The 11,430-nt window shown below is 51.1% G+C and overlaps 1 protein-coding gene across 1 annotated transcript in view; it reads left to right on the top strand.

Annotated features, from left to right (window-relative positions):
* Nucleotides 1-2,059, top strand: part of LOC148431057 (uncharacterized) — a 3,257-nt gene extending 1,198 nt beyond the window's left edge. Inside the window, exons 1-3 of the mRNA XM_088466382.1 lie at nt 1-1,198; nt 1,298-1,426; nt 1,508-2,059. The exon at nt 1-1,198 is cut by the window's left edge and continues 1,198 nt beyond it. Of these exons, the coding sequence (XP_088322508.1) occupies nt 1-1,198; nt 1,298-1,426; nt 1,508-1,731 (1,551 nt within the window). The 3' untranslated portion in view covers nt 1,732-2,059. The remainder of the gene's footprint in view (nt 1,199-1,297; nt 1,427-1,507) is intronic.
* The last annotated feature ends 9,371 nt before the right edge of the window (nt 2,060-11,430 follow it).

The following is an 11,430-nucleotide window of genomic DNA, read 5'->3' as shown; positions in this document are numbered from 1 at the left end:
GTACAGGTAATAAAGGGTGACCCTTGCATCATGCAGTTTGGTCTCCACCTCTTTAACCGGCATGGTTCGGATGTCAGTAAGCATGATTATATACGGCAGAAGCTCAGAGAGGTGGGGCGACTGTTACTGCATGCCAGGATGGTTAGTCCTCTGAGGAGCATGGCAGAGTTCATCTGCCCTGCAAACTTCCTGCAGGTCATAACTGCCGTAAGGAGCCTGGCCGGCTATGCTGAATTGACGAATACCTATAAGGTTCCCTCACTGGCCCTGAAAGTGGGCCATAGCCTCCAAAAAATATCTACCATGGTTGAGTGCCAGGCACTTATGGAGGGCCATGCCCCGACCGTGGAGAGCGCACGGAGCTTCCAAAAACTATACAAGGCAAGGTGGAGCGAGATGATCTCGGCTGCTGCCCTCAAAACCCTAGAGGAGCAAAAATGGAACACCCCCCCCCTTCTACCTTTCACTGATGATGTAAAACAGTTGCACCTTTATCTCACTGACAGACAGCGGGAATACCTAGAGGATTTGTCCACTCACCCGACCACAAAGAAGTGGTTGCTGCTGGCCAAGGTAACCCTCACACAACTAATCCTATTCAACCGACGTAGGGAAGGTGAGGTCTCAAAGATGAAGCTTTGCTCTTTTGCATCTCGGCACACAGCTGATTTACAGGGTGATGTGGCGCTGGCCCTGTCAGAGCCAGAAAAGAGGCTATGTCAGCACTTCACACGCATTGAGATTCCTGGTAAGAGAGGCAGGAAAGTCCCTGTCCTCCTGTCCCCTTGCATGCAGAGGGCATTGGAGCACCTCACAGAGAAAAGGGTAGAGTGTGGTGTCAGTCCTGACAATGTATATATGTTTGCAAGACCCTCCGCCTTGTCACACCTCAGAGGATCCGACTGCATTCGACTCTATGCACGGGCATGTGGAGCCAAGCATCCAGAAGCTCTCTCCTCTACCAGGCTTCGGAAACATGTGGCCACCCTTTCGAGGGTGCTGAACATGAGTGACACGGAGATGGATCAGCTGGCCGATTTCCTAGGGCACGATATCCGGGTGCACCGCCAGTACTACCGCCTCCCTGAAGGTACCCTGCAATTGGCAAAAATTAGCAAACTCTTTGTGGCACTCCAGCAAGGTCGATTGGCTGACTTTAAGGGACAAAGCCTGGAAGAAATCTCCATTGATCCCAATGGTAAGTAGCATGGTCCCTCACCCGACTGGTTGTTCCATGGGCTGACAGTCTAAGGGGGAAACTGTGACCGGGGATCTCTGTTTATCTTTGTATTTCCAGAACCAATCCCGCTAGCCAGTGATGAGTCTGATGATGAGCCAGAGGTGGAAGCTGGAGCAGTGCACGTGGAGGAGGGAGATGCCAGTGCACTGAAAGTGATGGAGAGGCATGCACCCATGGCTACTAAAGGTGTGTGTCCATCAAATTCATTGGGTGGCTTGGGCTGGCGGTGAGTTTTTGGTTGACTGATCTCTTCCCTGTCTTGCATAGGTGATTGCATGGGCTCTAAAAAGAAACCGTGGAGCAGAAAAGAAGCAGCAGCAGTTGAGAGACACCTGATGAGATTCATCCTCTCCTGCAAGGTCCCCGGCAAAAAGGATTGTAACGCCTGCCTCGGCGCTGAGGAGCAGGCTCTGAAGGCTAGGAACTGGCTGTCAGTCAAGTACTACATAAAAAACCGAATAACTGCTATCAAGCGACAGTGTACAGCCTGAATAAAATTTATGTTGGTCCAACCAAGGCGTCTTTTTTATTTACTGTGGTGAAACCATTTAGTGGTCATAGCAAAGGGTGTACCCACATGGTTAGGAATACCTGAGTAGGTCCCAGTGAGGCATAGGGAGTACCCACATGGTTAGGAAAAACTGACTAGGTCCCGGTGAGGTATAATGGTGTCCGGTTTCTGTCACCAAGCTATACGGCACATGCGCGCCGGGTGATATGATATAGATACCCACCAGCAGGCACGGTTTGCTGATCAAGCTGTTTGGGCAATGGGAAGCAGGCGTCCCCATGATGGACAAACCAGTCATGGGTCCTGAAAAGGTCACAAAAACAAGTATGCATGTGTGTGTGTGTGTGTGTGTGTGTGATCAGTGCCTCAGTGATGTCCCTGTGTGTGTGTGTGATCAGTGCCTCAGTGATGTCCCTGTGTGTGTCTATATGTGTGTGATCAGTGCCTCAGTGATGTCCCTGTTTGTGTGTGTGTGTGTGTGTGTGTGTGTGTGATCAGTGCCTCAGTGATGTCCCTGTGTGTGATCAGTGCCTCAGTGATGTCCCTGTGTGATCTGTGCCTCAGTGATGTCCCTGTGTGTGTGATCAGTGCCTCAGTGATGTCCGTGTGTGTGTGTGTGTGTGATCAGTGCCTCAGTGATGTCCGTGTGTGTGTGTGATCTGTGCCTCACTGATGTCCCTGTGTGTGTGTGTGTGTGTGTGTGTGTGTGATCAGTGCCTCACTGATGTCCCTGTGTCTGGGTGTGTGATCAGTGCCTCACTGATGTCCGTGTGTGTGTGTGTGTGTGTGTGATCAGTGCCTCAGTGATGTCCCTGTGTCTGTCTATGTGTGTGTGATCAGTGCCTCAGTGATGTCCCTGTGTGTGTGTGTGTGTGTGTGTGATCTGTGCCTCACTGATGTCCCTGTGTGTGTGTGTGTGTGTGTGTGTGTGTGTGATCAGTGCCTCACTGATGTCCGTGTGTGTGTGTGTGTGTGTGTGTGTGTGTGTGTGTGTGTGATCAGTGCCTCAGTGATGTCCCTGTGTGTGTGTGTGATCAGTGCCTCAGTGATGTCCCTGTGTGTGTCTATGTGTGTGTGATCAGTGCCTCAGTGATGTCCCTGTGTGTGTGTGTGATCAGTGCCTCAGTGATGTCCCTATGTGTGTGTGTGTGATCTGTGCCTCACTGATGTCCGTGTGTGTGTGTGATCTGTGCCTCACTGATGTCCGTGTGTGTGTGTGTGTGTGTGTGTGTGTGTGTGTGTGTGTGATCAGTGCCTCAGTGATGTCCGTGTGTGTGTGTGTGTGTGTGTGTGTGTGTGTGTGATCAGTGCCTCAGTGATGTCTGTGTGTGTGTGTGTGTGATCAGTGCCTCAGTGATGTCCCTGTGTGTGTGTGTGATCAGTGCCTCAGTGATGTCCCTGTGTGTGTCTATGTGTGTGTGATCAGTGCCTCAGTGATGTCCCTGTGTGTGTGTGTGTCTGTGTGTGTGTGATCAGTGCCTCAGTGATGTCCCTGTGTGTGATCAGTGCCTCAGTGATGTCCCTGTGTGATCTTTGCCTCAGTGATGTCCCTGTGTGTGTGATAAGTGCCTCAGTGATGTCCCTGTGTGTGTGTGTGTGTGATTAGTGCCTCAGAGATGTCCTTGTGTGTGTATGTCTGTGTGATCAGTGCCTCAGTGATGTCCGTGTGTGTGTGATCTGTGCCTCACTGATGTCCGAGTGTATGTGTGTGTGTGTGATTAGTGTCTCAGTGATGTCCCTGTGTATGTGTGTGAGATTAGTGCCTCAGTGATGTCCCTGTGTGTGTGTGTGTGTGATTAGTGCCTCAGTGATGTCCGTGTGTGTGTGTGTGTGTGATCAGTGCCTCAGTGATGTCCGTGTGTGTGTGTGATCTGTGCCTCACTGATGTCCGTGTGTGTGTGTGTGTGTGTGTGTGTGTGTGTGTGTGATCAGTGCCTCAGAGATGTCCTTGTGTGTGTATGTCTGTGTGATCAGTGCCTCAGTGATGTCCGTGTGTGTGTGATCTGTGCCTCACTGATGTCCCTATGTGTGTGTGTGTGTGTGTGTGTGTGTGTGATCAGTGCCTCAGTGATGTCCGTGTGTGTGTGTGTGTGTGTGTGTGTGTGTGTGTGTGTGTGTGTGTGTGTGATTAGTGCCTCAGAGATGTCCTTGTGTGTGTATGTCTGTGTGATCAGTGCCTCAGTGATGTCCGTGTGTGTGTGATCTGTGCCTCACTGATGTCCCTGTGTGTGTGTGTGTGTGTGTGTGTGTGTGATCAGTGCCTCAGTGATGTGTGTGTGTGTGTGTGTGTGTGTGTGTGTGTGTGTGTGTGTGTGATCAGTGCCTCAGTGATGTCTGTGTGTGTGTTTGTGATCAGTGCCTCAGTGATGTCCCTGTGTGTGTGTGTGTGTGTGTGATCAGTGCCTCAGTGATGTACCTGTGTGTGTGTGTGTGTGATCAGTGCCTCAGTGATGTCCCTGTGTGTGATCAGTGCCTCAGTGATGTCCCTGTGTGATCTGTGCCTCAGTGATGTCCCTGTGTGTGTGATCAGTGCCTCAGTGATGTCCCTGTGTGTGTGTGTGTGATTAGTGCCTCAGTGATGTCCGTGTGTGTGTGTGTGATCAGTGCCTCAGAGATGTCCGTGTGTGTGTGTGATCTGTGCCACACTGATGTCCGTGTGTGTGTGTGTGATTAGGGCCTCAGTGATGTCCCTGTATGTGTGTGTGACATTAGTACCTCAGTGATGTCCGTGTGTGTGTGTGTGTGTGTGTGTGTGTGTGTGTGTGTGTGTGTGTGTGTGATCAGTGCCTCAGAGATGTCCTTGTGTGTGTATGTCTGTGCGATCAGTGCCTCAGTGATGTCCGTGTGTGTGTGATCTGTGCCTCACTGATGTCCGAGTGTGTGTGTGTGTGTGATTAGTGTCTCAGTGATGTCCCTGTGTATGTGTGTGAGATTAGTGCCTCAGTGATGTCCGTGTGTGTGTGTGATCAGTGCCTCAGTGATGTCTATGTCTGTGTGTGTGATCAGTGCCTCAGTGATGTCCGTGTGTGTGTGTGTGTGTGTGTGTGATCAGTGCCTCAGTGATGTCCCTGTGTGTGTGATCAGTGCCTCAGTGATGTCCCTGTGTGTGATCAGTGCCTCAGTGATGTCCCTGTGTGATCTGTGCCTCAGTGATGTCCCTGTGTGTGTGATCAGTGCCTCAGTGATGTCCCTGTGTGTGTGTGTGTGATTAGTGCCTCAGTGATGTCCGTGTGTGTGTGTGTGTGTGTGATCAGTGCCTCAGTGATGTCCGTGTGTGTGTGTGATCTGTGCCTCACTGATGTCCGTGTGTGTGTGTGTGTGTGTGTGATCTGTGCCTCACTGATGTCCGTGTGTGTATGTGTGTGTGTGTGATTTGTGCCTCAGTGATGTCCCTGTGTGTGTGATCAGTGCCTCAGTGATGTCCCTGTGTGTGTGTGTGTGTGTGTGTGTGTGTGTGTGTGTGTGATTAGTGCCTCAGTGATGTCCGTGTGTGTGTGTGTGTGTGTGTGATCAGTGCCTCAGTGATGTCCGTGTGTGTGTGTGATCTGTGCCTCACTGATGTCCGTGTGTGTGTGTGTGTGTGTGTGTGATCAGTGCCTCAGTGATATCCCTGTGTGTGTGTGTGATCAGTGCCTCAGTGATGTCTGTGTGTGTGTGTGTGATCAGTGCCTCAGTGATGTCCCTGTGTTTGTGTGTGTGTGTGTGTGTGTGTGTGATCAGTGCCTCAGTGATGTACCTGTGTGTGTGTGTGATCAGTGCCTCACTGATGTCCCTGTGTGTGTGTGTGATCAGTGCCTCACTGATGTCCCTGTGTGTGTGTGTGTGTGTGATCAGTGCCTCACTGATGTCCCTGTGTGTGTGTGTGTGATCAGTGCCTCACTGATGTCCCTGTGTGTGTGTGTGTGATCAGAGCCTCACTGATGTCCCAGTGTGTGTGTGTGATCAGTGCCTCACTGATGTCCCTGTGTGTGTGTGTGTGTGTGTGTGTGATCAGTGCCTCAGTGATGTCCCTATGTGTGTGTGTGTGATCAGTGCCTCACTGATGTCCCTGTGTGTGTGTGTGTGATCAGTGCCTCACTGATGTCCCTGTGTGTGTGTGTGATCAGTGCCTCACTGATGTCCCTGTGTGTGTGTGTGTGTGTGTGTGATCAGTGCCTCAGTGATGTCCCTATGTGTGTTTGTGTGATCAGTGCCTCACTGATGTCCCTGTGTGTGTGTGTGATCAGTGCCTCACTGATGTCCCTGTGTGTGTGATCAGTGCCTCAGTGATGTCCCTATGTGTGTGTGTGTGATCAGTGCCTCACTGATGTCCCTGTGTGTGTGTGTGTGTGATCAGAGCCTCACTGATGTCCCTGTGTGTGTGTGTGTGATCAGTGCCTCACTGATGTCCCTGTGTGTGTGTGTGATCAGTGCCTCACTGATGTCCGTGTGTGTGTGTGTGTGTGTGTGTGTGTGTGTGTGTGTGATCAGTGCCTCAGTGATGTCTGTGTGTGTGTGTGTGTGTGATCAGTGCCTCAGTGATGTCCCTGTGTGTGTGTGTGATCAGTGCCTCAGTGATGTCCCTGTGTGTGTCTATGTGTGTGTGATCAGTGCCTCAGTGATGTCCCTGTGTGTGTGTGTGTCTGTGTGTGTGTGTGATCAGTGCCTCAGTGATGTCCCTGTGTGTGATCAGTGCCTCAGTGATGTCCCTGTGTGATCTTTGCCTCAGTGATGTCCCTTTGTGTGTGATAAGTGCCTCAGTGATGTCCCTGTGTGTGTGTGTGTGTGTGTGATTAGTGCCTCAGTGATGTCCGTGTGTGTGTGTGTGTGTGTGATCAGTGCCTCAGTAATGTCCGTGTGTGTGTGTGCTCTGTGACTCACTGATGTCCGTGTGTGTGTGTGTGTGTGTGTGTGTGTGATCAGTGCCTCAGAGATGTCCTTGTGTGTGTATGTCTGTGTGATCAGTGCCTCAGTGATGTCCGTGTGTGTGTGATCTGTGCCTCACTGATGTCCCTATGTGTGTGTGTGTGTGTGTGATCAGTGCCTCAGTGATGTCCCTGTGTGTGTGTGTGTGTGTGTGATCAGTGCCTCAGTGATGTCTGTGTGTGTGTGATCAGTGCCTCAGTGATGTCCCTGTGTGTGTGTGTGTGATCAGTGCCTCAGTGATGTACCTGTGTGTGTGTGTGTGTGTGATCAGTGCCTCAGTGATGTCCCTGTGTGTGATCAGTGCCTCAGTGATGTCCCTGTGTGTGTGATCAGTTCCTCAGTGATGTCCCTGTTTGTGTGTGTGTGTGTGTGATTAGTGCCTCAGTGATGTCCGTGTGTGTGTGTGTGATCAGTGCCTCAGTGATGTCCGTGTGTGTGTGTGTGATCTGTGCCTCACTGATGTCCGTGTGTGTGTGTGTGATTAGGGCCTCAGTGATGTCCCTGTATGTGTGTGTGACATTAGTACCTCAGTGATGTCCGTGTGTGTGTGTGTGTGTGTGTGTGATCAGTGCCTCAGAGATGTCCTTGTGTGTGTATGTCTGTGTGATCAGTGCCTCAGTGATGTCCGTGTGTGTGTGATCTGTGCCTCACTGATGTCCGAGTGTATGTGTGTGTGTGTGATTAGTGTCTCAGTGATGTCCCTGTGTATGTGTGTGAGATTAGTGCCTCAGTGATGTCCGTGTGTGTGTGTGTGTGTGTGTGTGATCAGTGCCTCAGTGATGTCTATGTCTGTGTGTGTGATCAGTGCCTCAGTGATGTCCGTGTGTGTGTGTGTGATCAGTGACTCAGTGATGTCCCTCTGTGTGTGATCAGTGCCTCAGTGATGTCCCCGTGTGTGATCAGTGCCTCAGTGATGTCCCTGTGTGATCTGTGCCTCAGTGATGTCCCTGTGTGTGTGATCAGTGCCTCAGTGATGTCCGTGTGTGTGTGTGTGTGTGTGTGTGTGTGTGTGTGTGTGTGTGTGTGATTAGTGCCTCAGTGATGTCCGTGTGTGTGTGTGTGTGATCAGTGCCTCAGTGATGTCCGTGTGTGTGTGTGATCTGTGCCTCACTGATGTCCGTGTGTGTGTGTGTGTGTGTGATCAGTGCCTCAGAGATGTCCTTGTGTGTGTATGTCTGTGTGATCAGTGCCTCAGTGATGTCCGTGTGTGTGTGATCTGTGCCTCACTGATGTCCCTATGTGTGTGTGTGTGTGTGTGTGTGTGTGTGTGTGTGTGTGATCAGTGCCTCAGTGATGTCCGTGTGTGTGTGTGTGTGTGTGTGTGTGTGTGTGTGTGTGTGTGTGTGTGATCAGTGCCTCAGTGATGTCTGTGTGTGTGTTTGTGATCAGTGCCTCAGTGATGTCCCTGTGTGTGTGTGTGTGTGTGTGTGTGTGTGTGTGTGTGTGTGTGTGTGTGATCAGTGCCTCAGTGATGTACCTGTGTGTGTGTGTGTGTGTGTGTGTGTGTGTGATCAGTGCCTCAGTGATGTCCCTGTGTGTGATCAGTGCCTCAGTGATGTCCCTGTGTGATCTGTGCCTCAGTGATGTCCCTGTGTGTGTGATCAGTGCCTCAGTGATGTCCCTGTGTGTGTGTGTGTGATTAGTGCCTCAGTGATGTCCGTGTGTGTGTGTGTGTGTGTGATCAGTGCCTCAGTGATGTCCGTGTGTGTGTGTGATCTGTGCCTCACTGATGTCCGTGTGTGTGTGTGTGTGTGTGTGTGATCTGTGCCTCACTGATGTCCGTGTGTGTATGTGTGTGTGTGTGATTTGTGCCTCAGTGATGTCCCTGTGTGTGTGATCAGTGCCTCAGTGATGTCCCTGTGTGTGTGATCAGTGCCTCAGTGATGTCCCTGTGTGTGTGTGTGTGTGTGATTAGTGCCTCAGTGATGTCCGTGTGTGTGTGTGTGTGATCAGTGCCTCAGTGATGTCCCTGTGTGTGTGTGTGATCAGTGCCTCAGTGATGTCTGTGTGTGTGTGTGTGATCAGTGCCTCAGTGATGTCCCTGTGTGTGTGTGTGTGTGTGTGTGTGTGTGTGTGTGATCAGTGCCTCAGTGATGTACCTGTGTGTGTGTGTGTGTGATCAGTGCCTCACTGATGTCCCTGTGTGTGTGTGTGTGTGTGTGTGTGTGTGTGTGTGTGTGTGTGTGTGTGTGTGTGTGTGATCAGTGCCTCACTGATGTCCCTGTGTGTGTGTGTGTGTGTGATCAGAGCCTCACTGAGGTCCCAGTGTGTGTGTGATAAGTGCCTCACTGATGTCCCTGTGTGTGTGTGTGTGTGTGTGTGTGATCAGTGCCTCAGTGATGTCCCTATGTGTGTGTGTGTGATCAGTGCCTCACTGATGTCCCTGTGTGTGTGTGTGTGTGTGTGATCAGTGCCTCACTGATGTCCCTGTGTGTGTGTGTGATCAGTGCCTCACTGATGTCCGTGTGTGTGTGTGTGTGTGTGTGTGTGTTTGTTTGTGTGTGTGTGTGTGTGTGTGTGATCAGTGCCTCAGTGATGTACCTGTGTGTGTGTGTGTGTGATCAGTGCCTCAGTGATGTCCCTGTGTGTGATCAGTGCCTCAGTGATGTCCCTGTGTGTGTGATCAGTGCCTCAGTGATGTCCCTGTGTGTGTGTGTGTGTGTGTGTGTGTGTGATTAGTGCCTCAGTGATGTCCGTGTGTGTGTGTGTGATCAGTGCCTCAGTGATGTCCGTGTGTGTGTGTGATCTGTGCCTCACTGATGTCCGTGTGTGTGTGTGTGATTAGGGCCTCAGTGATGTCCCTGTATGTGTGTGTGACATTAGTACCTCAGTGATGTCCGTGTGTGTGTGTGTGTGTGTGTGTGTGTGTGATCAGTGCCTCAGAGATGTCCTTGTGTGTGTATGTCTGTGTGATCAGTGCCTCAGTGATGTCCGTGTGTGTGTGATCTGTGCCTCACTGATGTCCGAGTGTATGTGTGTGTGTGTGATTAGTGTCTCAGTGATGTCCCTGTGTATGTGTGTGAGATTAGTGCCTCAGTGATGTCCGTGTGTGTGTGTGTGTGTGATCAGTGCCTCAGTGATGTCTATGTCTGTGTGTGTGATCAGTGCCTCAGTGATGTCCGTGTGTGTGTGTGTGTGATCAGTGCCTCAGTGATGTCCCTGTGTGTGTGATCAGTGCCTCAGTGATGTCCCTGTGTGTGATCAGTGCCTCAGTGATGTCCCTGTGTGATCTGTGCCTCAGTGATGTCCCTGTGTGTGTGATCAGTGCCTCAGTGATGTCCCTGTGTGTGTGTGTGTGATTAGTGCCTCAGTGATGTTCGTGTGTGTGTGTGTGTGTGTGTGATCAGTGCCTCAGTGATGTCCGTGTGTGTGTGTGATCTGTGCATCACTGATGTCCGTGTGTGTGTGTGTGTGTGTGTGTGATCTGTGCCTCACTGATGTCCGTGTGTGTATGTGTGTGTGTGTGATCTGTGCCTCAGTGATGTCCCTGTGTGTGTGATCAGTGCCTCAGTGATGTCCCTGTGTGTGTGATTAGTGCCTCAGTGATGTACGTGTGTGTGTGTGTGTGTGTGTGTGATCAGTGCCTCAGTGATGTCCGTGTGTGTGTGTGATCTGTGCCTCACTGATGTCCGTGTGTGTGTGTGTGTGTGTGTGTGTGTGTGATCAGTGCCTCAGTGATGTCCGTGTGTGTGTGTGTGTGTGTGTGTGTGTGTGTGTGTGTGTGTGATCAGTGCCTCAGTGATGTCTGTGTGTGTGTGTGTGTGATCAGTGCCTCAGTGATGTCCCTGTGTGTGTGTGTGTGTGTGTGTGTGTGTGTGTGTGTGTGTGTGTGTGTGATCAGTGCCTCAGTGATGTACCTGTGTGTGTGTGTGTGTGTGTGTGTGTGATCAGTGCCTCAGTGATGTCCCTGTGTGTGATCAGTGCCTCAGTGATGTCCCTGTGTGATCTGTGCCTCAGTGATGTCCCTGTGTGTGTGATCAGTGCCTCAGTGATGTCCCTGTGTGTGTCTATGTGTGTGTGATCAGTGCCTCAGTGATGTCCCTGTGTGTGTGTGTGTCTGTGTGTGTGTGTGTGTGTGATCAGTGCCTCAGTGATGTCCCTGTGTGTGATCAGTGCCTCAGTGATGTCCCTGTGTGATCTGTGCCTCAGTGATGTCCCTGTGTGTGTGATCAGTGCCTCAGTGATGTCCCTGTGTGTGTGTGTGTGTGTGTGTGTGTGATTAGTGCCTCAGTGATGTCCGTGTGTGTGTGTGTGATCAGTGCCTCAGTGATGTCCGTGTCTGTGTGTGATCTGTGCCTCACTGATGTCCGTGTGTGTGTGTGTGATCAGTGCCTCAGAGATGTCCTTGTGTGTGTATGTCTGTGTGATCAGTGCCTCAGTGATGTCCGTGTGTGTGTGATCTGTGCCTCACTGATGTCCCTATGTGTGTGTGTGTGTGTGTGTGTGTGTGTGTGTGTGTGTGATCAGTGCCTCAGTGATGTCCCGGTGTGTGTGTGTGTGTGTGTGTGTGATCAGTGCCTCAGTGATGTCTGTGTGTGTGTGTGTGATCAGTGCCTCAGTGATGTCCCTGTGTGTGTGTGTGTGTGTGTGTGATCAGTGCCTCAGTGATGTACGTGTGTGTGTGTGTGTGTGTGTGTGTGTGATCAGTGCCTAAGTGATGTCCCTGTGTGTGATCAGTGCCTCAGTGATGTCCCTGTGTGATCTGTGCCTCAGTGATGTCCCTGTGTGTGTGATCAGTGCCTCAGTGATGTCCCTGTGTGTGTGTGTGTGTGTG

Source organism: Taudactylus pleione, unplaced genomic scaffold (assembly GCF_031769625.1).
Source record: "Taudactylus pleione unplaced genomic scaffold, aTauple2 ptg002994l, whole genome shotgun sequence".
NCBI lineage: Eukaryota > Metazoa > Chordata > Amphibia > Anura > Myobatrachidae > Taudactylus > Taudactylus pleione.
Note: the sequence above shows the minus strand (reverse complement) of the source record. Positions and strands in the feature narration are given on the sequence as shown.